Genomic DNA, 25,370 nt, shown 5'->3' on the forward strand with positions numbered 1-25,370 from the left:
GAAGGTCCTAAATCTTTCCTTGATCAATACAGATTAGCATTAGATAAATTGAAAAATTATCATGTTCAGAGTATTTCTATTTCAGACCGTGTCAGAAGTGATGTAAATATGTTTTTATCTCGGTTTTCAAGAGAAAATAAAAATGTATTCATTCAAATGAAAGAGAACAAAATATTTATTACTGGGAAGAAAACGGACGAAGTTCTTCTGGCAAAGCAAAAAATAGAAGAACAGATAGAAATCATGAGAAAACAGACCATAGGTCTGGCAAGCAGTGGTGTCCCTGAACATAGCTTAGCCTCAGTGAGTACGAAAAAGCACGAGAAAGCTGACATCCCAGATGTTAATCCTTGGCTTGTATCGCCTAAGAAGACAGACATTGTTTTTGAAAATAGGGACGTGAGAGTTTATGTTTTCAATGACTTATTCTCCAAGTTAAAGCAAATGCAATTGTGAATCCGATGTCGACTAATTTATCTCATTGCATACTCAGGGAAGCAGGCCCCTCAGTTCAAATGCAATGTTCTGAAATTTTTGATTCAAAGAAAGATAAAATAAACATACTTCACCTTGGAAAAGCCTTTGTTACAGACGGGGGCAAATTGTCTCATCTGCTAAAAATCATACATGTGAATGTACCAAACTGGAATAATTACGCTGAGTTAAAAGTAGAGAGTCCATTTGAAAAGTGTATGGAAGATATTGCTGAAACAGTGAAAGTTTCTCTAGAGAAAGGACATCACCATAATGTTAATGCCATTGCAATACCACCTATAAGTACATGTAAGTAATCATAATTAATACACACTAAAAGACATCCAATAAGATTTAAATAAAAAAAAAATTTACTTCGAACCTTTATTAAATTTATAACATATCAAATCCGTATACATGTAGTATTCTACCTTTATCTTCACTTCAAAAATATGAATATACATGTACCATCTTTTTTTTAAATGAAAAAAACAAACAAACAAAGACACTGATATGCTCTTTAGTGACGTCCTTTTTTTGAAAAATATCGAGTAATGAGTAAAATGCAAAATTTGCTGTTTAGTCAATAATCGAAGGTGTTTCGAAAAGGTTCTACATATCTCTGCATCTTCTGTCAATAAATAGACCATCTTTTGCCGATTTGTGCGCTCAACCTGTTTCACTGGATCATATATACCTCTATTTTATTAATATGTTACTTGATTAAAAAGGAAATGTAGTTTCAAATTTCAAACATTGCAAATACATGTATAAGATTAATAAAAGTAATTTTAATGAACTAAGCAAAACTCAACTAATTTGGATTTTTAATATACAATTTTTAGTGTGCTTCTTTCACTCACATAGTATTTTTATCTTTTAGGAAAAAAATGAAGATGGATAATTCCTTAATTTTATTTCTTTCAGGTGGAGTTGGATCTGTACCACTTCCTGTTTGTGGTAGAGCATATGTATCAGCTGTGACGTCATACATAGATGCTTACCCAAAGGAAGCCACAAATAAAATCAGAGAAATCTATTATGTTGACACAGATCAGTCTAAATTAGACGCCATTAAATTCGCATTTAGTGGTTTACAACATTGGGTTTTCCATCAAGCTGATAACGAAAAGCATTTCTATCACGGTGAAGGGAAAGTAGTAAAAATACTTGCCAGTGAAATTTTATTTGCAGATGCTGAAGCATTAGTAGCCCCACAGGATGCTGAAATGAAAAGTGAACGTTATATTGCCAAAAGTCTTAAACGATGCGAATGCAAATCATATGATCAGGAAATTGCCAATTTTCATAGATGTGCATGGTGTGTCGGAGATATCAGAACCACATCTGCTCCAAAATCTTTGAAATTTTACCATATTTTGCACGTTTATTCCCCGAGTTGGAGATCCGACGTTCCATTAGATGTAAAAGCTAGAGACTTGAGGACCTGCATTAAAAACATATTCAAAGAGGCATCAAAACTTAAGCTTGGGACAATTGCAATACCAACATTTGGTGGAGGTAATTAACTCTGATTTTGAACGCTGTTGTGTTTGCAAAATTTAGTTATATAATTTTCTATATTTAAAAAAAAATATGATGTAAATGGTTTTTCAATGCTTTAACAAATGTATCCAATTTTGCTTTTCATGTTAACGTTTTGCTTGTCGAGAAGAAAGATACTAAAAGTTTGTACAAAGATGGCCAATAAACCATCAATATATAATTACATATTTTCTTCATTTTTAGGAATAAAAGACAATATTAGCAAGCAAAAAATATTTAAAGAAACTGCTGGAGCAATCGTTGAATGTCTTAAAGGAACTCCTGGCTGCACTATTCGTGTCATTTTCATCATAGACAGTGATGAATTGAACATTGCTCTAATGATTTAAAAATTTTACAAGATATTGGGTCAAGATGGAAAGAAACAAAACATGGACTTCATTGACGTTCAAAGACCTAATTTACAAGTGTCAAAAACTGAGATTTAATCTGGAGAGCGTCCTAGTAAATTGAACGGTTTGAAATGTAATGTATATCAATTTAAAAAAAGTGAAATTAATTCTAGTATATCCATATCTTTCTATTCATTGTACTTGCATCTTGCAGCTATAACACAAGATTTAGTACTTGGATCTCTAATTACGAACACTTCTTTTTCTGTATTGTCAAATCAAATAAAGCTCATGTAGGATTGGTATTTGAACATTAAAGTTTTGTAGGATGCAACCATGCTGCATTTTAATTTGGTTTTGTAGCAGAAGAAATTACATTATATTGTAATGCTAGAACTAGGACTAATTCAAATGTTTTGTGGCTGTATTACGTATATTGTATATGTAACCACTGATGATAATAAGAAATCCACTACTAGGGCTGATGTAGCATTAAAGGACATATTTATTTTTATTTATAATAAAATTTTCCACAATCAGAAATCAAGTAACAATGTTAAGTAATGCTGCAAACTATATCATTTGAATAACGAGGTCATCCCCTATAAATATGAATTTGACTTGGTATGAATTTAAAGTTCTTCAAAAAAAGCAAAGCCATGTTAAGTCATATTGATATGGAAGCATCCTTTGGTAGTGTAGATTCAAGTTTGATCAAATCATGACTCCCAGGGGGAGGTTTGGGCCACAATGGGGGATCGAAGTTTTACATAGGAATATATAGGAAAAATCTTGAAAATCTTTTTCTCAAGAACAGCAAAGCCATGTTTAGTCAAATGACTCAGGTGAGTATTGTTGCCCATGGACCTCTTGTTTGCATTAATGTATCTCCTTTCTTTAGGTTCTTCTTGATTAAAGCAAATATATATCATACCTCTAGAACTCCTATGTTCACAGCAAGGTAATGTTATGTAATTGTGATTAAAGTACCTCACAATATTTTCTAAAAAGAAATTTTAAAATACAAATATGATTCTGCTTTATTATAAATAATAGCAACAAAACAAACATTGGTGATTAGTTTTTTTTATCAGGCTACAAACTTCCCGCTAGCAAGATTTGTAATCCTGAAAAGTATGCTAAAATTGATTCATTAAATGCGTGTATCCAGTTTTAAATATACAGAGGCTCTATTTAGTACAAGTTCAAGATTCCTATCCTCAGAGTTACATTCATACATGTATTACATTAACAATAACTATATCTATTACTTTACATGTAATTCTGTAATGTATTTTGCCTCTTACATGTATTGAAATTAAATCATGAAACTTAAAATTAACAATTATTTAAAAAAAAAATCATAAATATCACAAATTTAGTAGGGTACAGTATATACTCAGTGTACATATGTGACACACTGTATCATTTGAATCAGTACTTTTTATTTAAAATAGTATATCATTTTTTCCATTGTTATTCATTGAAATGAGTGGACAAACACACTATTCTATCGTAGCTAACATCAATGCCCACTTACATGTAGTTTAACCTTAGTAAACTGATATACTCATTACATCTATACATGGTAGTGCACTGTATGTAGTAAATAAAGTGAACTGTTACAACAAATACTTTGCACAGTGCCCCTGAAATTCATAAACCCAATATTATTTATTTCTGCAGCATTTTTTTTTAATACTGACCCTACACTCTGTACTTATCTCTTCAACTCTATAATTTTCTTTAATGCATACTGGGCAGAACCAAGTTTTATCTGCAGAATTCTTAACTCATATAATGTACAGCAACAAATAAAGATTTGATGTGAATAAATGTGTACATTCACGACTGATAAATTTGTAAGCTTTTTAGACTGATGGACATGTCTATGTTCTTATAAGTTAATGTAGCTATTTACATTGTACAATATATTTTTGTTTTAAATCACTTAGGGGATGAAGCACTGACTAAAGCAACAGTGTCAAATAAAATGACATATAATCACTTGATGTTCCCTGTTTATCCATAACCATGGTAACTTATTTTGGAATGTTACTTACAATTATAGTCCAATCACTTAACACTGGGATATTGTTAACAACCATTTATCACAATTCGAAATGTTAACCTGATTCATCACAATGATGAAAGTTTAATTTCTTTCATCACTATAAATTCAAACATGTCTGACACACCTTACAGCCAGTCATAGCTAAATGTTTTCCACTTCAAACTAATCTAACCAGCATCACAGTATCTCTATGCTAAACACTTTCTTCTAAACACAGGAAAACACATCCAGGGTATTTGGGACTGTTAAATCCAACTAACAAACACACTCCCTCTGGAAATGATTCAGTTTGGAACTGTTACTTCACACCCCCTTGGCTAAATTTCCAGTGTCATCTTTTCTTTGCTTTTTCCTGAATTTGTAATTGAAGTTGTCTATTCTCCTGTGAAAGCCGTGCTATTTCTCCTCCCAATGTATCCAAGCTCTCCTACAAGTAGAAATAAATGTTAAAATTTTGGATAAGTATTCTGATTCTTGTTTATCAAGAATCATTCAGCAATTCTACTGTGTGCTATCAATTTTGCAACGAGTAAAATTCAGGATGCAATATAGTTTACACCATAACATTTACATTTCCAATTATTTTTCTTTAAGATTCTTCACAAATTAGAAAACAGTTAATTTTTTTCATGAACTACCATGGATAATCATGATTGTCTCTCTTGTTAGGTCATAATACCAAACTTGACATTAAAGCTATAGTGTAAAATGTTTTGTTTTAAAAATGACATTTGAATGGCATAATTCTGGTAACTCATCAGATAAATAATGTAAATAGAAGAAAGGAATTTAATTTTTGAAAATTCAGGAGGTAAATGAACTTCAACATTTCACCCTAGCATATTTATCATGAAGAAAAAATAATGCGCTTCATGAAATATGCATTAAGCATTGAGTTTATGTTCGCATGAATTTTCAAAGATTAAATTTACTTCTTAATTAAACTGTACATATCAAATATGAAATATACTCATTTTTGTTATTTACGTCTGTTTCTGTTATATATTAAGGCACAAAAATTTAAAAAAAAACCATTAAATTGTCTGTTTCAATTCATCGCATGTGGACAATAGCTTCTGGTCAATTCTGAACGCAAAAAAAATTGAACAGGTGAGTATAAAACTCTACCTTCAGAGTGATATTTTTTAGGAGGGTGTCTTCTAGAACAGCCTGTAACTTGTGGTTGATTTCTAAAGAGAGGTCAAGGGTCATTGCACTGTCAGTCTGGTGAGAGCTGTACAGAGATCCCATAATGCTGTGCTTCTTGGACAACTCCACCTGTAAGTAGGAAATTATAAAATATAATAAATATTTCTGCTAGGACCACCTCATCTTATACATAAGAATGTTTTAAGCTTTTATATACACTTCAAACTGAAAGATTCTTATTAAAATTTATCAGAAAAGAATTTTTGTTAATGAGCTAGTTGTCTAATGTCTATGTCCTGTAATGAATTCTAACAAAGGAACATATGGACATTTTTCTCCCTTAACTCTTTAGTTTCCTAAGCACAGCTAGTACAAAAAAAAATTATTTTGATTCTTTCTCTTTTGTTTGCTTAAATGCCTTGCATGTCTTAAAGGCCTAAATAATAAAAAATAAACATTATTAATTATAAACTATTATATTTACAATATACACAGCCACCTCTGTATAACCTACATACATTTCAATACAAAATTTATTTTCATCATTATGTAAATACACATACTTGTCAAAATTTACAAGACAGAACACAACATCAGTGGTCAAATACAATTTGACCATGACAACTCTAAAGTAGCATATTCAAATATTAAAAAGTGCAATAATATGCAATTCCTTAGCTGAGGAGAAATTCATCAATTTAACTACATGTATCTTACTTAGATGCTTTTTAATACATGTGCATAATACAATAAAAGTGCAAAAATATTTTCTTTACAGTTTAACTATGCTAAGTTATACACTTAAAAAAACCCCCAAACTATCCAGTGTTGATAAGCTAGGCATCTATTCAATGGTAGTTTTCCTGTTTATTTAAAATGCCACATACATGTACATTGTAAATAACAAATCCTCATGCTTTGGATTCCTATCTTGTATGAAGCTTACCAACCCTTTGTTTATAGTCTATTTTAAGAGTTTTAAGTGTAATTCATGCATATTCATTAAAGACAAATATCCAATCAGCTGCTAGATAGAGAGAGCTAGAAGATCCACACACCATTTTCACATTGATGTTTGGGAGACAAGTAAAACAAGATAGAAAGCATACCTGGGATAACTCCCTGTGGTCCAGCTACAGAAAGAATCAACAAACAAAAGCTACAGGCCAATGAAATTACAGATTGAAAATATGGATGAAATCATTCAACCAATCAGGTCTCAGACTTATGGAAAATGTGAAAACCAATAGCCAATGAGATAACATATAACAAGCCATGCATACATTTAGGTACGCCTCAGCACAGAGGCAAAATCTGTCAATCAATAAATGTTTAGAAATCTCAAATTGAAGTATCCAGTAAATTCTTCAAAGCTGTATGTATAAAGTTAGGTTTTATCAACACAGTGAATGCCGTAACAAACTGTGGATATTCATGGCAGTGGACAAGAAGGGTATAAAAGAAAAATACGAAAGTTTGTTAAGGGAGATATTCAATATTGTACTTAAGGCATACTTAATTTACACATCAATATCTCACCTTACTCATGTCAGCTCTTTCTAGAGTCATTGTACCGGATTCTTCTCTCAATGCATAGTTTTGAATGATTCTAAAAAAAATCATACAAGGCAACTTTAAATCTCAAAATGGTACGGAACTGGGACAATTTATATCTAAGTGTATATGACAACATTTAAAATGAAATTTATATTTGTGTATATGACAACATTTAGAATGAAAATTATATTTAAGTGTATAAGAAAACATTTAGAATGTAATTTATTCACATTTGACTACTGCAGAGTTATAACATTTTGACTCGAAGCATTGACCAAAATAAAACATTGTGTAGTAACAAATTATCTTGCATCACATAAATATCCTGAAGGATCCGCTTACTTGTTCTTTTTCTGGATTTCATCCACAAGCTGCTGTACATGTTCGTGCATGAACTCAATTTTCTCATTCCTTCGTGCAAGGCCCCTCTGTAGTTTGACAATCCTCTCTATCAATACTCTACTATCGGGCTCCACCTGTTCCGTTATAACTGGGTATTCTTGAACTGGTTCAGAATTACCGGGGTACTTGTTCGTGTAACTGTTTGGCTGAGATGAGGTGTTCTCAGACACCCCCATCGTGTTCAGGGAGTTGCTCGAGCTTGTCCTTGAACCCATGCTAGTGGAATCCTTCTGCCCCTCTCCATTGGTCTCATAGTGTTCCAGTTTCTTCTTTGCTTGCTGCAGTTGTCTTGTGAGGTCCTATGAATATGAATAAAAAGTATTTTCATTTGGCGTTACATTTTTTCTTTGTATAAAAATATGCAGGGCAACATTTTATCCCATATTGTTTGATTAAATCCTCTTTATTACTTTCAAATTGTAGATTTTAACTTTCACAATAATAAAAAAAGAAAACAATAATTTTACTACCTGAAGAACCTGAAACATTGTTTTCCAGAACTTGCTGTTATACAGCCCTTGACTTCATACCTTGACATTGTTGACATGTTTTCTCTTTATAGTTTTGATTTCATCTTTTACATCTTCAACTTTTGCAGAAAGTTCCTCAACTACAAAACAAATATTTCAAGTAAAAACAACATTCATTTAAGCTTATGATATATGAAGAATGAATAAACTTCTTCTCCGGATGTAATACTTTAATTTCACTTGATCATGCCCATGTTGTTCAAAGACCAACATATATATGCATACTAAAAATTTAACTCAAAAGTATGTCATGAAATATTTTGATTAATTGTTATGAGAATATTTAAGCATCATACATGTACATGTACTAATACAAAAAAAGAGGCCCATGGGCCACAGCGCTCACCTGAGTAACTTTGGCCTCGCTGTTTTTCACCTGATTTCTCCCCCACCCCCACCCCCGTTAGTACTTATTGTGGCCCCGCCCTACCCCGGGGGGTCATGATTTGAACATTTAGAATCTATACTACCCCAGGATGCTTCCACATAAGTTTCAGCTTTTCTGGCCCAGTGGTTCTTGAGAAGATTTTTAAAGATTTTTCTGCATATTTCAATGTAAAACTTGGATTCCCTATTGTGGCCCCGCCCTACCCCTGAGGGTCATGACTTGAACATTTAGAATCTATACTACCTCAGGATGCTTCCACATAAGTTTCAGCCTTTCTGGCCCAGTGGTTCTTGAGAAGAAGATTTTTAAAGATTTTTTCTGCATATTTGAATGTAAAACTTGGATTCCCTATTGTGGCCCCGCCCTACCCCTGGGGGTCATGATCTGAACAATTTAGAATCTACATTACCCCAGAGTGCTTCCACATAAGTTTCAGCTTCTCTGGGCCAGTGGTTCTTGAGAAGAAGATTTGAAAAGATTTTTACTATATATTTCAATGTAAAACTTGGATTCCCTATTGTGGCCCCGTCCTTCCCTCAGGGGTCATGATCTGAACAATTTAGAATCTACACTACCTCAGAATGCTTCTACATAAGTTTCAGCCTTTCTGGCCCAGTGGTTCTTGAGAAGAAGATTTTTTAATGACCCCACCCAATTTTTGTATTATCTTGATTATCTCCCCTTTGATGGGGACTTGGCCTTCATTTTTACAATTTAAATCCCCCTTCACCCAAGAATGCTTTGTTCTAAGTTTGGTTAAAATTGGCCAAGTGGTTTTTGAGAAGAAGTCAAAAATGTGAAAAGTTTACAGACGGACGGACGGACGATGGACAACGGGTGATCAGAAAAGCTCACTTGAGCTTTCAGCTCAGGTAAGCTAAAAATTAATTAATTAAAGTTAATTAATTAGTCACTTAACACATGCTTGCTCAACTGCACCAAAGGGGTCATAATATTGAAATAGGTCATACAGGAGCTCTGAAGTCTTTGTAAAATGATTTACCTGCTTTCGATTTTTCGTCTAATTTTTCTTTCAGTTTAGCTGTTTCTTCACGTCTCATCACCTCTTCTTTCTTTAATCTTTCAGACTAAAAAAATGTTCCTTGTCACAACAGTTCTCTATCTAATAATCTAATTTATTCCCATATGCAATTTATTAAGTACTTTTAAAACAAGTCCTTGGGTAAAACTTACAATATCTCTGAAGTCTATCTCCAGGGTTTGCAGATCTACTGTGAGCTTCTCAATTTCCTCGGTTTGTGACACAGTCTGTAAACATTATGTTGGACTGTTTATTAGCCTATGTATATGGCATTATAAGCAAAAAATACCAAACCTACATAGTGCATGTGCATTCAATTTTTTTTGTTATCATGAAGAAGGATACAGATTTTATCCAAAATTTGTCAAGTACAAATCTAAAATTATATGCTTTATTCATTTATATGTACAGTAAAAACTTGTCTAATCCAAACGCCACTGGTTTCAAAGAAATTGGCTGGTTTAGATAACATTCCGTATTAGACAATATTTTAAAGATTTGAATTCATGGACAGGGACTTAAAGTTTACAAAATTTCGGAATACACAACACATCAGATTAGAGAAGTTTACACCACATTAGGCGGGATTTCAGAATACACAACATATCGGATTAGACAAGTTTCACTTGGTCTCAGGAAAGAAAGTTGGTCAACAGACTGGAGAGCTGTACTTTCAAGTACAAACTGAACATGGAAGAAAAGAATTTTGAAACTTCTCTGACATACCTAATCAAGAAAATACTTTCAATGAAGGAGTTTGACAATGAGTTTTCTCAAAATTATTGAAAAATTATGAAACTTTTTTCCACTGATGACTGCTATATTTAATAAAATTAATTTAAGAATACACTTTTGATATTGGGTGCTGACAAAAAGGCATCCCAAAGCCTATGGAAAAACAAACCAGATTCCATCAATACTAACCTTGTTGTGAAGAACGGAATTTTCTGACTGCAGTCCTGCATTTTTTTCACTGAGTTTTTTGGTTAGATCCAGTTTCTCTGCCTCCCGTTTCCGACATGCCTCCATGTCTATCTGTAGGTCCTTATTACTGATCTTCAACTCCGAAATCTCAGCATCCAGAGATTTGATTGTGCTTTGTGCCCTAACAATAAAACATTTACAGTTTAAAAAAATGTTAATCTGAATCATGCTTTCACTGGGCTTCCTTTTAAAAGTTATTACTTTTCTGTACTACTCTACATTTTGGTAAGCCTTAACCTATACAGTCTTTTTCATCCAGTTAGCCATGTGGCTTTAATGTAAACATTATGACATGCATGTATGAATAGACACATATTCAGCTTGAATGCTAGACCTGAACTACCTTGCGTACATAAACTTACATGTATATTTCACCTTTCTTTAGCTTAGCTAACATTTTTACAAAAGCAAAATCCTCCTCTATTAAAAGTCAGTCTTAGATTGATTTTTTTAAGACTCACATTTGATTTTCAAAAGACTCAATTTAAAAACATACAGCCCAAATTGAAACGTTCCTGAAAATTAAACTCAGACTTACCTTTTGAAGTATGTTTTTAACTATAAACTTTCTTTTTGAAGCCAGAATTAAAGTTGAATCCTGTTTTAAAGTCTTCCTTGAGTCTTATTTTAATTACCTTTAAATGTCTTTCTGAAAGTTTTACCTTATGAAATCTGACTTGAATTTTAATTTTTAGTCTGACTTGAAGTTTCATTGCTTTTCAAAGTCTGATTTGAATCTTACTTACCTTTTAAAGTCTGACTTGACTAGTACAAGTTCCTCCACTCTGTCCTATAACTCTTTATTTTCCTTTTTCTCTTGATTTGAATCTTACTCACCTTTTAAAGTCAGACTTGACTTGTACAAGTTCCTCCACTCTGTCCTGTAACTCTTTATTTTCCTTCTTCTCTGACTTGAGTCTTACTTATCATTTAAAGTCAGACTTGACTTGTACAAGTTCCTCCACTTTGTCCTGTAACTCTTTATTTTCCTTTTTCTCTGACTTGAGTCTTACTCACCTTTTAAAGTCAGACTTGACTTGTACAAGTTACTCCACTCTGTCCTGTAACTCTTTATTTTCCTTCTTCTCTGACTTGAGTCTTACTCACCGTTTAAAGTCAGACTTGACTTGTACAAGTTCCTCCACTCTGTCCTGTAACTCTTTATTTTCCTTTTTCTGTTTCTGAAGCATGTCTTTGTATTTAGTCATTGTTTGCTCATTCAGATCTCGCTGGGACTCCAAATTCTGACATTTCTTCTTCAAAGCTTCCATTTCCTTTAGAGTTATCTGGTGTTTTTCTTTCAGGCTTGCCAACTCTTTTACAGTAGCAGCAAAATGCTAGAATTTACCAAAATGAAACTGAGCAAATAAAATTTCTGAAACAAAGCATAATTCTATTTAACTACATTTAGTACCTTATTTCATTCAGTAAAATCTTTTCTTTTTTTTTTTTTTGGCTTTTTTAAATTCATATAAATCTGCTTTTATTATAATATTTCTATAAACTTTCACCCCCATTATTTATGTATCATGAATTTACCCAACCCCCTTGCTTCACTGAGTTACCTCCTCTTGGCTTGTTTTTTCCTGCTGTTGTTGGAGGAACTCTGATTCTTTCATCTTCAGTTCACTGTCTAGCTTGTTAGATTTGATTTCTTCCGACTCCTGAGAATAAATTAATGGAATTCAAAGCTATTCAATGATTAAAACAACACTAAATAAGTAAAAATTAATAAGTATAATTTATAATCTAATGTGAAAATTTACATCTTTCATTTACAAATAATTCATGAAAATAGAATTTTTAGGATTATTATATGTAGTAGATCTAGACTAACTCTTTAAGGCCCCAAAAATTAATTAATAGTTTCTCAGGCCAAAAATTTTAAAATTCAATGCGACAGGCAGGTTCTTTTTTTTTTTTTTTTTTTTTTTTTTTTTTTTTTGTAAGTAGGTGTTCTCTTTTTTTCCTGTCAGTCATTCAACAAAATGATGATTTCAACTGATTCTTACTTTTTTTTTAATTCTCTTACATTAATTAAAATCTATATATATACTCAACTTTGAATAATGTTATGCCAAACATCTGTTTAAAAGTTGATTAAAAAAATTCGTATTAACATGAATATACTGTTTATCTAATAAAAACGTCCAACTTTAAACAATGATGAAAAGGGGAATAACTCAATTTTCTTTTCCTACTTGGAAAAATAGAAAATTGAGTTATTTCCCTTTTCAAAATGTTTATAAAATCGATCAATGCGGCAGTTTTTGACCTGATGCGGCGGTGCCTGAGAAACTATTAATTTTATTTGGCCTAATGCAGTGCAAATCTATCATAGCTACTGGCAAGAAGAAGTCAAGAGAACCCTTTAAACCAACATACGTGTATAATTTTAATTGGTTTCACAGACCTGGTAGGATTTGATCAAATACATGAATTTTTTATTGGTTACACACACCTAGTATGTTTTGATAAAATAATTTTGATTGGTTACACAGACCTGGTAGGTTTTGATATAATATTGATTAGTTACACAGACCTACATGTATAATTTTGTTTGGTTACACAGACCTGGTAGGATTTTGATTGTTTACACAGACAGATCTGGTGGGTTTTGATGCTATAATTTTGATTGGTTACACAGACCTGGTAGGATTTTGATTGTTTACACAGACATACCTGGTGGGTTTTGATGCTATAATTTTGATTGGTTACACAGACTTGGTATGTTTTGATGCTGTAATTTTGATTGTTTACACAGACAGATCTGGTGGGTTTTGATGCTGTAATTTTGATTGGTTACACAGACCTGATGGGTTTTGATGCTATAATTTTGATTGGTTACACAGACCTGGTATGTTTTGATATTATAATTTTGATTGGTTACATAGACCTGATGGGTTGTGATGCTATAATTTTGATTGGTTACACAGACCTGATGGGTTTTGATGCTATAATTTTGATTGGTGACACAGACCTGGTATGTTTTGATGCTACAATTTTGATTGGTTACACAGAACTGGTTGGTTTTGATGCTATAATTTTGATAGGTTACACAGACCTGGTAGGTTTTGATGATGGCCTGGCAATCTCTCCTGATCTGCTCCGTTTCATCTTTAGCATCCTTCAGCTTGGATCTGGTCTTCAACAGCTCTTCCTTGGTTTCCTTCAAGTAAAATTTAGCATCATAACATTTTTACATATACATGAAGATTGTTCAACATGAATAACAACAGGTACTTACTATTTATCTTATAAATTATCAAAAGATACAAAATTTAGAACTGGATTTAAAACAATGGTGGTTCTATTATCAGTGACACACATTATTTAACAACTTGAATATAAATTTGGATTAACCATCTAGGTTTCATCATTATTAACAGAGCACATAAAAAAACCCAATAATTAACCATCACCTCTTAATAATTAAAAAAAATTCTTCAAATTTATCAAATCCTTTTTAGAAAAAAATTAAATTAAAGTATAGAACAAATAGAAAACATTAAATCAGTTTCATGCAAATAATATCTATGACCTTCAATTTCAACAATGCACAAGGAAATAACATTTGAATTTTTGGAAAAAAAAGGTCATTTAAAAGGAAATCATTTTATCTGCTGATTGAACTACTTATATTTTTCACAAACAAACACAGCTGTCACTACTTGATGCATTTTAAGCAGGATGTACATTAAACATCCTCCCTTCAGACCTCAACAGCTGTGGTCCACAGTGATAATATACTAGACATGAACATGCATTGTACATGAATTCATCACAATGCTGCTTGAAGACAAGGGCTGCACAACTGAAACATGACTCCCCAACACAAAAAATCTAAGTTTTAAATTTCAGGTAGAGATATAACTCAGCCAACTGTTTGAAAGAATACAATACTAGCGCTTATACATGTAACTGAATGTAATTTATACCTCTGGTAGGAAGAAATTTTCTAAAGTATTTTATTAAAAAAGAAAAAAAAAAGATCAGGAAATAAATGCAGACACAGTGCAATAATTACTTACAAAAGATGACCAATGGCTACATGTACATGTATTAAGTGTAACTGTACGATATACCATGCCCATATCAATTCAAACACTCATTTTCCTCATGAATGTTATTTATAGGAATGGATTCTTAAGTTTAATAATAATCTAACACAAATTTTCCAATGACCAATTATTTCATAGAATTATTCATTCAATATTGTTTAGGACAAAGCCATCCAAATAGTAACAACCATTCTAATATTGTGCACTGCTTCTTGTATCTTCAATTTTGTTTTACATTTGAAATTTCAGGACAGGTTGAATTTTTTAAACAGGATGTGATGGTAAGTAAATGATCATTACCTTGTGAGCATCGAGCTCAGCTCGTAACTTGTTTTGTGCCCACTTTATCCTCACTTCAGATGACGAAATCAACTCATTTTGTTTCTCCACCTCTTTTGTTAAGCCCTGTACTTCAGCAGCCTAAAAAAAAAATAAAAGAAAGAAAAAACCAAATGAACCTGAATTAAAAATAATGACCTGTAGTAGCTTCTATTACTCATAAGTTAAATTTTCTTTATATTAATCCTACTTAAAAAATAATTTTTGTTTAAAAGATATTGCATCTATTATATAATATTTAATCAAATAAATTGTTTGCATATCCAACTCAGTACAAACTAAAATGCTTAAAAAATTTTTTTTTCGTTTTATGCATGAATGATTATTATTGATCATTTAAAAAACTTTATTTACTTTTGCCTCCAGATCAGTCATTAATCGATGCTTCTCTCCCTTGATATCCTTGACCCTTTGGGTTAACCCATCCTTTTCCTTAGTAAGGTCACGAACTTTGAACTCTAACCTTTCTATGGCCTTTTGACCTTCTATGAACTTTTTTTCAGCCATGGCATATTTTACCACCATTGTGTCTTTTTCCTTGTTGGCTTCTTCATACATTTTGGTCACCTGAAATGTGAAAAGTAAATAAATGTATTTTTGACTTATTCATAAATACATGTACATGTTACATATTAAACAGATGGACAGAATGTCACAAATTCATCTATATATATTTTTTTTAATGTATGAAATACATGTAAGTTGCATTTTTGTTCAGTACTTTGACATGTACATGAATATTACTGAAATCATTCTATTTTTTTGTTTTATATTGTTAAGGATTGTACATTTATTTTAAAGTTCTTGAACATTTGTGCCATCCTTAGTATCTAATGAAAACAATAAAAAAAAAAACCCACTAGTTTAAATATAAAGATACAATTGCTCTCAGATAAATCAAAACTTGATTTAATGCTATTCATGTTCTTCATTAAATGGCACTACACTAGCTTCATTACCTGTTTAATCATTATTTACATAATTTGACATTTTAGGCATGGATAAGAAAGATAACTGAAGGGTAAACCCATCAATTCTTAATGAAAAGAACAAAATAATTGTGGTTTCAGAAAGGCCACACTATCATATACCACTGGAGCCCATGTACATTGCATTGTATAACTAACTCTCAATAAACATGATAAACACTAAAGGGGAGTGCCGATTTATTTTCTGTTTACCTCATCCACTCTGACTTTTAGTTGTTCTGTAGAGCTGTGTACCTGATCTACTCTGACTGTTAGTTTGTTCTGTAGAGCTGTACCTGATCTACTCTGACTTAAAAGTTTGTTCTGTAGAGCTGTACCTCATCCACTCTAACTTTTAGTTGTTCTGTAGAGCTGTGTACCTGATCTACTCTGACTGTTAGTTTGTTCTGTAGAGCTGTACCTGATCTACTCTGACTTTTAGTTTGTTCTGTAGAGCTGTGTACCTGATTTACTCTGACTTTTTAGCTCACCTGAGCTGAAGGCTCAAGTGAGCTTTTCTGATCAAAATTTGTCCGTTGTCTGTCGTTGTCGGAGGTGTCGTTGTCATTGTTGTCGTAAACTTTTCACATTTTCATGTTCTTCTCCAGAACTACTGGGCCAATTTCAATCAAACTTGGCACAAAGTATCCTTGGGTGAAGGGGATTCAAGTTTGTTCAAATGAAGGGCCACACCCTCCTCCAAGGGGAGATAATTACGAAATAGCAAAAAATTAATGGCATTATTGAAAAATCTTCTTCTCAAGAACCGATGGACCAGGAAAGATGAAACTCACATGGAATTATTGTCAGGTAGTGTTGATTCAAGTTTGTTCAAATCATGACCCCCGGGGGTAGGGTGGGGCCACAATGGACGATCAAAGTTTTACATAGGAATATATAGCAAAAACCTTTAAAAATCTTCTTCTCAAAAACCTTTAAAAATCTTCTTCTCAAAAAACAGCAAAGCAATGATTGATTATATTTATTTGGAAGCATCCTCAGGTGGTTCGGGTTCAAGTTTGTTCAAATTATGACCCCCGGGGGTAGGGGGGGGCCCACAATGGACGATTAAAGTTTAACGTAGGAGTATATAGGAAAAATCTTCAAAAATCTTCTTCTCATGATCAGCAAAGCCATGATTGGTCAAATTTATATGGAAGCATCTGCAGGTGGTGTAGATTCAAATTTGTTCAAATCATGACCCCCGGGGGTAGGGTGGGGCCACAATAAACGATCAAAGTTTTCATAGAGTACATAGGAAAAATCTTCAAAAATTATCTCAAGAACAGCAAAGCAATGATTGGTAATATTTATATGGAAGCATCCTCAGGTGGTGTAGATTCAAGTTTGTTCAAATCATGACCCCCGGGGGTAGGGTGGGGCTACAATGAACGATCAAAGTTTTACATAGGAATACATAGTAAAAATCTTTAAAAATCTTCTCAAGAACAGCAAAGCCACGGTTTGTCATATTGATATGGAAGCATCCTCAGATAGTGTAGATTCAAGTTTGTTCAAATAATGACCTCCAGGGATAGGGTGGGGCCACAATGAAAGTTCAAACTTGTAGAGAAAAAAAGTCACAATTAGTCAAAAAATTACGTAAGCATCCTTAGTGTAGATTTAATTTTGTTCAAATCATAACCCCCCCCCCCCACTCCCTTTTAGGGGTAGGTTGGGACCACTTATGCATTTAAGCTTTACAATACTAAACTGATTTTTCCTTTTTTCCTAGCCACAGTGCTCAGGTGAGCGATGTGGCCCCTGGGCCTCTTGTAATTTGTTCTGTAGAGCTGTGTACCTGATCTACTCTTACTTTTAGTTTGTTCTGTAGAGCTGTGTACCTGATCCACTCTTACTTTTAGTTTGTTCTGTAGAGCTGTGTACCTGATCTACTCTGACTTTTAGTTTGTTATGTAGAGCAGTGTACCTGATCTACTCTGACTTTTAGTTTGTTCTGTAGACCTGTGTACCTGATCTACTCTGACTTTTAGTTTGTTCTGTAGAGCTGTGTACCTAATCTACTCTAACTTTTAGTTTGTTCTGTAGAACTGTGTACCTGATATACTCTGATTTTTAATTTGTTCTGTAGAGTTGGGTACCTGATCTACTCTGACTTTTAGTTTGTTCTGTAGAGCTGTGTACCTGATCTTCTCCGACTTTTAGTTTATTCTGCTGTGCACCTGATCCACTCTGACTTTTAGCTAATTCTGTAGGGCTTTACCTGATCAACTCTGACTTTTAGCTCATTCTGTAGGGCAGCCACTGTTCTCTTGGCCGCAGCATCATGACTAGTGAGCTTGTCCTTTACTGTCCTGATTTCATTGGTCTGTTGTGCGATTGTATACTCCAGCTAAAACCAAAAGAAAAATTACTTTAAGGAATTTGTGATACCGGAATGCAATTTTAGAACCAGAATAAAATAACACTAATTTTTCAAAACCTTGGTTTTTTTTCATTAATTTTTTGCAAAATATCACTATGAGACATTTCTAGCTTTAATTAAGTTCTTTATACACATATATGCATGCACATAGTAAGATAAATTCTCCCACTATCATAACAATATATGAATATATTCTGTAAATAAAAATCATTCATTACAACATAAATTATGCTCTCAAAACTTGATGTTAAATGCTTTAAGGTTAAAATTGTCTACAAAATATGAGGATGATGAAGTGTATTCCAATCACCCTGCAAATGTTCATTACTACAAATTTTAGAGTGGGGCTTTAATACATGTATGTGTTTGATGGAATTTTCAGGAAATACGTACGATATCAACTTTATAAACTTGAATCTGAAGACCCATTTTTTCAAGAAACTGTACATAATTCCCAGTAAACTTCTACCGACTTATTACCTCTTTGATTAGGGGAAGATACAGGTCTTCACTCTTATTGAGATTTCAGATATTACCTCTTTGACTTGGAAGATACAGGTCATATTGAGATTTGAGATATTACCTCTTTGGTTTGGAAGATACAGGTCATATTGAGATTTCATATATTACCTCTTTGGTTTGGGGGAGATACAGGTCTTATTGAGATTTCAGATATAAACTCTTTGATTTTGGGGGGGGGGGGGATACAAGTCTTACTGAGATTTCAGATTTTACCTCTTTGATTTGGGGCAGATACAGGTCATCTTGAGATTTCAGGTGTCGGATTTCCTTGAGATATGAGTCCCGCTCCTTAAGGATCCGCTCCACATAAGTCTCCTGTTCCTCTCCCCTGATTGTCAGTCTAAAAATAGACACAATTAAGTAAAAATCCACAACATTAAACTACACAGGAAACCACTGTTTTACACTTGTAAAACTTCATATAACTGACAATGTGTTGACTTGTTCCAAGCACAAGATGACAGCTACATCACAAGAATTAATGTTATATATCTCTCATCCTGATAACGATTGTGTAAATAAAGATAAAATGTTATTCATCTAGTAATCAGCTAGCTAGTTTCTAGTCATGTTTAACATCATTAACAAATGTTGTGGCAGCAATGAGGCTAAAAGATTTTCAAATAACAGAAGAATTTATACCTATATGTCATGTTTTCACTGGTTTGCTAGATTGCAAACCAAAATTTCCCTTGATTAAAGATGTCAGATGTGTCTGTGTTTACAATTTTGATTTGTATTTAGCTCTGTTTTCAGTGACTTAAATTTTGATCATTGTGATCTTGTATAATGTAAATCCAGATGAAATATTTTTTAAGTTAATCTTGGCCAATCCTTTGACCTTTAGATTAGTTATATATTGTAAAAACAACTACCTCTATTAAAGATTACATAACTTTTTAAATCAGTTTTTAATTAAGATTTAAAAATTATGTCAAACACCATGTTCAAGAGTTATAATTATCTCTGATGAAAGCTGATTCTTACTGATCATCATCAGCTTCTTACTTCATACATAAATCAATCAAAACATTTCACTGAGTTATCTTTGGCTTTGACATTTCACCTTGACATTTGACCTTGAAGTTGAATTTAAAAAGGAAAAGAACTCTGTTGAAAAGACTTATTCTGATCACTAATTCCAATTCAATTCAATCATAGAAAATAACTCCTTAAAATATTTGAAGGTTCTTGTACTAATACTCACAATGACCTAGAACTTAAACTTTGAATTATAAATTTTGAAATGACATCCATTAACCTAGAAGTTTTGGGTAGCCTATCATAACTGTAATCTGCAATGTTTATATACTTAAATTACAGTGCAGTACTCTGAATACCAAGTTTGTTGTATGTTGACTTTGACCTTTACCTTTGAATTTGTTTATGATTTATAGGTTCATTCTTGTCGCAATACTTTAATTAACCAAAACAATCAACATCATTTTGTCTCTTTGTATATCACAATCCTACCATACCTTACAAATGAATGTGATTTTGTTTTACTTTCAACTCCTATTGATTTTAGAAAAGCCCTGGTACAAGTATAAACATATTTTTTGAAGTCAATTTTATCACTGTTGTCTGAGATTGTGTGTGACATATACATACTGTATGTTTATATTGGAAATTAATGCAAACAAGTACAAATACTTGTCTACTTGAATTTATCACTTATTGGTAGTCTATTTCTTCAAATTAGTCATGCTTAATCTTGATTTTTCTTGATAAGCCACTGACAACTTTTTGTAAAGGACATCTTTCAATGACTTTGGCCTTATATATATTAATACTTAAAATTTTTTGACATTTATTAAATCAATATCATAGACCAATCTTTTTATCTTTACAGCATAAGGTAAATTTATCACATTTTATTTTTAAGGACCCTCAGTCTGCATGAGTCGTTTTGAGAAAATGTCTGACTCGTGGAAGTTAATTACTACAGTAGCACTGTGGTAATCCAAATGTCAATAATTGGCTCACTTAACTATTCAGATGATATTTTGGGGAACTGAACTTAAGCACGTAGTTTGACTCAACATTTCAGAAATCTGCATTCTGTGACCATCCTGAATGTCAAAATTATTAAAATAGCTATTATACCTTGGTCCAAAGAAAGCGATGCCTTGAATTTACTTACTAAATAGGTGAATAATTAAGTGTGTTTTAACCTTCATAATTAAGGAAATATAAATAATTTATTATTAAATGAAGCTGTAAGAAAGTTTATTGCACTTCATTTCTTTCTCAAACTGTGCACTGTACATGCATATAAAAAAAAGCATAATTCACATGCAATTAAAAGCATGATGTTCAGGAGTTCTGCCCCTTGATCATTCATTGATGTAAATCTCAAGGGAGAGTTGAATTGCTTCTCTCATTAGTCATGATTTATTTTCGTGTTAGATTTTTTACCAAATAAACATGATAAATAATCTGTATATATTACAAGTCAAAAAAGAGCTCCTTTTCAACATGTTCAATGTGTAATGGTTTGGGTTGTGGCCTATCGGATATCATGGATATCGGCCTGGGTAGCTCAGTATAGATAGAACCTGACTAGTGATGCAGGTGTCCCGGGTTCGATTTGCGGTTCAGCCATATATTTTCTCCTTTCTTGTTACATATTTTCCTCTGGACTTGCAGGTTAAAGTCCTGCCAGAGAAAAAGAGAACTTGAGTTGTGTCTTTGAGGGCAAACTAAGACAATTTAAGGAGGGAGGAATGCAATCGTTTGGGCTGTATATTTCGGTCTGGGTGGATCAGTTGGTAGAGCACTTGACTAGTGATGCAAGGGTCCCAGGTTCAATTTCCAGTCCAGCCATACATTTCCCTTTTACAAATGCAAATTTAGTCTTAAGTTTATCTTAAACTCAGTCAACTCTTCAGTCAAAATATGAACAGTACATGTATCATCACGTACTATTACTTTAACACTAAACATAATTCTATTGGAAAATTTTTCTACAACATGACTGAAATGTTTATCTTTTATGATATATATGGAATTTTTATCTTCAGTATTAACCATATCTCTAAAATGAGAAGACAGCTAGGGCATTGTAATCCTAACTGTTCAATTCAAACTTATCTACATTAATTCTATTTATATCAGTCATTTCTAAGCATGTTAAATGCTTATTATTATGCATCCAGTATTAAACACTTAAGCCTTTTAAATCAACCTTGAATATTTAATGTGAAAAGTTTTTCAAGGTACTATGTGTCATGGTATGCTGTATTTATTGTATCTTTCTACCTGTTGAATGAATATGTGAATAACTAATAGATAAAACTCATTAATTCTTACATATCAGTAGATCTACATGTGTTATGTGTGTTTAGTACACAGCTTTGTATGATACAATTAAACTGCACCTACATGTATTTGTATACCTCAAAACATCAACCTTTTTATTTATCAGGTGTACTGTTGATATGGCTGAGACTGAGATACAAATATTTGTTCGTACTATAACAGGGTCATATTTTACTTAAATTGTACATGTACTGGTACAGATTCACATGTATGACTCATACATTGTACACATTTTAATACTACATGTCAACATCACCTACCTTTTAATTTCAGCATCTTTTTCCTCTAGTTTGTCTATGGAATGCTTCAGTTGCATCTGTAAATCTTGGATTTCCTGCTTAACTTTATGATCAATTCTCCCACACATTCCATTGGGCAATTTAAAATTGACCTCAGCATCAGGTCCATTTCGACTGTTTTGATTGGTTCTTGGACCTTTGGTCAGTTCAGATTCTAGTTCTGACAAGAGGTCATCGTCAGATTCATAAGATGAGATTTTATTTCCACTTTCGATATGATTTGTAATGTTCCCATTCACATTTACATAGCTCAGACCAGCACCATCAGTTTTATTGCTTTCTGTTGAACACGACGTGGTTTTTGTACCATACTGACTAGATGTCACATGATCTGTTCTAAGATCTTTATCACTTAAAGCTGGATTCTGACTTGGAGGATTGACCACAACACAAATAGTTTTCTCCTGTTGATTTTCTCCCCCTCCCTGTTCACAAGTTTCATTCATGTCAGAACTACTTGCTTGTTCAGGTTCATGACTTGGTGATATGTCTGCCTCTTGATCACACTCTGGTTCATAAGATTCAATGCTCTCAGTCGGAGAGAGAACATGTAACTGCGGCCGTGCTTCAGACGTCCAGTTTTGACAGCTAATCTCATCCTCCGGAATGACAGCATTTCTATCCACAACCTCTGAATTTTCAGGACTGAGATTCTCTACTAAATTGTTTATTCCACACTGTACAAGGTTTGATTCTGGGTTTGAACCATCCCTACCTAAATTTATCACAGAATTGCTTCCTTCAGTGTTATTTTCTAATTCTCTCTCATCATTTTCTCTCTGTTCACTTTGTTCCAATTCATTTATCTGTATACTTTCATTTTCATTTATCTGTATACTTTCATTTTCATTTGGAGTTGTTCCACACTTGATATGATTCACATTTTCACTTTCACTCTTACTGACATCTCTAACCAGTGAGGCATCTGCTTCTGCCTCCTCTTGTCCTATCCCCTGAATCAGCTGTTCGTCCCTCCCACAACTGATCTGCCCCTCCCGTATCACCCCACCATCTGCCTCTCTTTCATCTTCAGTCTTCTCATCCCCTTCCACATTCAGAGAACATTCATCTTGTCTTTGTCTATCCTCTTGTGCATTGTTTTCCTCAACATTTTCATTTATCACAATTTCTGGATGAGAGCCATTCTCTTGTAGGAAGTGTTCATTGCTGACCAGTGCATTAATTTCTCCTTCTACCCCATCATCTGGATGACTGTCCAGCAGCTCACTCTCATTCACAGCTGCACTTTCAGATTCTGGATCTGGATTTTCTGTGACATTGGCTTCCTCATCTGGATCTATACCAGACATTGCCTATCTCAAAGGACCTGAATCAGAATTCAATATGTGTATTTGTCATCATGAAATTTGCTGAATACTTAATTATCAATATCATTATTGGTTAAGGACCTTTGTTTATATTAAGTTAAATGAAAAGTATCACTGTTGCCATTCATAATCATGCAATCTAAATGTCTAAATACTTTAATGCATCTACTGAATTTCAATTTCCACATTAAAAATGAGAATTACATAATTTGTCATTTCTTTCAACTTTTATCTGGTCAATATGAGGCTAAAACAAATCAAACAAAAGCGCCCACACCTTCCCCAAATTATTTCTTATGTAAAACAATATGAATATAGAAATGTTGACGATATTCAGTGTTCTACAAAGGTCCTGATTTTAACAAAGCCAACTTCAGGAGAAAAAGGGATCAATGATTCAATATAAGGTAAGTCACAAAAATATCTGATTTTCCCTTCTCCCTTTTTTCTTTTCTTAAAACAAACTGGTCATGGGTTGTTGAAAATCAATAAAGTGGGTATTCATCGATTTGCTTTACACTCAAGAAAACATTCTCTCTTTGCATGAAAAGTAACATAATAATTTGTGCTTCCTTAGCTCTGTTCTGTAGATTAACGAATGGATACCTTTGTCTACAGGTTTATGACAGACACAACTCTATTTGTCAACATCACTAACAAGGCTTTTCCTGATGACATTCGGAACTCCTGCCAACAAAACAAAATGGAGTAGGTCACATGACCAACAGAAACTCGGAATATAGTCACGATTGTGTAAATAAATCTGTTTGGGCAGAGAAATTATTATGTGTATAAGTTAGAAAGAATAATAGCATTATTCACGATGGAGTATAAATTTCAATGGCGATTTTAAAATCGAAAGTTACAAGTTTTGATCTATATCTTTCTAGCGTTTGAAGCGTCTGAAGAACACCGATTGTCTACATGTGGTGGAGGCTGAGGATGAGTTAGGGGGAAAATAAATTTATAAATTGGTTGTATAGGTAAGACAAAGCTTTAAATTGGGTCAGAAAGTATGAGAGATACTTTCAATTTTACTTTAGAGAACGTAGAGGTCAACATTTCGCAGAATAATGTTAACTTCAGGGGGAGTGAAGTTTGGCGGGAAATACATGCACATGTTGGGATCCCTGCCTACAGAGTACTTTGTACTTTATATACACTACTTTGCAGTGTAATTTTACATCCATCTGGGCTCTTAATAATGGGAAGATATGCCTAAATAATGATTCAATTGGATACTGCATATGCTTGCTTCTGGGAATTATGTAGAGCAAACTTGTTTAACTTTGAGAAGTAGGTCAAACTGATTTACTTGCATCAGTTACTTAAAGAATGTGATCTCGTAAAACCATGGCATTGCTAGCAACTTCTTTTTTTCACTTGTAAAATGGTTAACAGAAGTAGAACCAGAATTCCAGGATGGATACCTGTAAACTGTGAAACGAAATCAAAATGAAACCAAATGAATCCAATTGAAATGACAGTCTTCGACAAATCCCAGGAGTCTGATGCCTGGGACCTAGTAAAGTTGGAAGCGGGCATGTGGAAATCATTAACTTGCAAGCCTGAAGGGCATGTAAAATTGGAGGCTTAATCATAAAGATTATTTATAACGATATGCTTTCACTTTTGATTTGAGTTATCA

At 33.1% G+C, this 25,370-nt stretch overlaps 2 protein-coding genes across 2 annotated transcripts; one reads left to right on the top strand and one right to left on the bottom strand.

Moving 5' to 3' along the window:
- The first annotated feature begins 477 nt into the window (after window positions 1–477).
- On the top strand, window positions 478–2,822 carry LOC133176516 (protein mono-ADP-ribosyltransferase PARP14-like). Its single transcript, XM_061311634.1, has 3 exons — window positions 478–783; window positions 1,402–1,995; window positions 2,224–2,822. The coding sequence occupies exons 1-3, from the start codon at window positions 516–518 to the stop codon at window positions 2,367–2,369; spliced, it is 1,008 nt and encodes a 335-aa protein (XP_061167618.1). The 5' UTR covers window positions 478–515; the 3' UTR covers window positions 2,370–2,822.
- A 572-nt stretch (window positions 2,823–3,394) lies between these two features.
- LOC133176574 (coiled-coil domain-containing protein 186-like) lies at window positions 3,395–24,420 on the bottom strand. The gene is made up of 17 exons (XM_061311686.1): window positions 24,329–24,420; window positions 22,356–23,721; window positions 18,988–19,114; window positions 18,091–18,219; window positions 15,253–15,465; window positions 14,860–14,979; window positions 13,563–13,667; window positions 12,064–12,162; window positions 11,606–11,835; window positions 10,439–10,619; window positions 9,667–9,741; window positions 9,476–9,560; window positions 8,085–8,164; window positions 7,495–7,853; window positions 7,135–7,204; window positions 5,575–5,724; window positions 3,395–4,873 (listed from the first exon to the last, which is right to left on the bottom strand). Exons 2-17 carry the CDS (start codon window positions 23,702–23,704, stop codon window positions 4,778–4,780), a joined length of 3,468 nt encoding a protein of 1,155 aa, XP_061167670.1. The 5' UTR covers window positions 23,705–23,721; window positions 24,329–24,420; the 3' UTR covers window positions 3,395–4,777.
- Window positions 24,421–25,370: the final 950 nt, after the last annotated feature.

This window comes from Saccostrea echinata, unplaced genomic scaffold, assembly GCF_033153115.1.
Source record: "Saccostrea echinata isolate AGI-Se365-2 ecotype Australia unplaced genomic scaffold, CSIRO_AGI_Sech_v1 ptg000076l, whole genome shotgun sequence".
NCBI lineage: Eukaryota > Metazoa > Mollusca > Bivalvia > Ostreida > Ostreidae > Saccostrea > Saccostrea echinata.

Bases quoted from the DNA above. Each gene is read 5' to 3' on its own strand.
- LOC133176574 (XM_061311686.1), bottom strand. From the start codon at position 23,704: ATGTCTGGTATAGATCCAGATGAGGAAGCCAATGTCACAGAAAATCCA. The intron at 5,725-7,134 runs GTGAGATATTGA...TCCTACTTACAG, and splicing joins AAAGAGCTGACATGAGTAAG to GTGGAGTTGTCCAAGAAGCA. The intron at 4,874-5,574 runs GTAGAGTTTTAT...TTCTACTTGTAG, and splicing joins TAAAAAATATCACTCTGAAG to GAGAGCTTGGATACATTGGG.
- LOC133176516 (XM_061311634.1), top strand. From the start codon at position 516: ATGCAATGTTCTGAAATTTTTGATTCAAAGAAAGATAAAATAAACATA. The intron at 784-1,401 runs GTAAGTAATCAT...TATTTCTTTCAG, and splicing joins AATACCACCTATAAGTACAT to GTGGAGTTGGATCTGTACCA. The intron at 1,996-2,223 runs GTAATTAACTCT...CTTCATTTTTAG, and splicing joins AATACCAACATTTGGTGGAG to GAATAAAAGACAATATTAGC.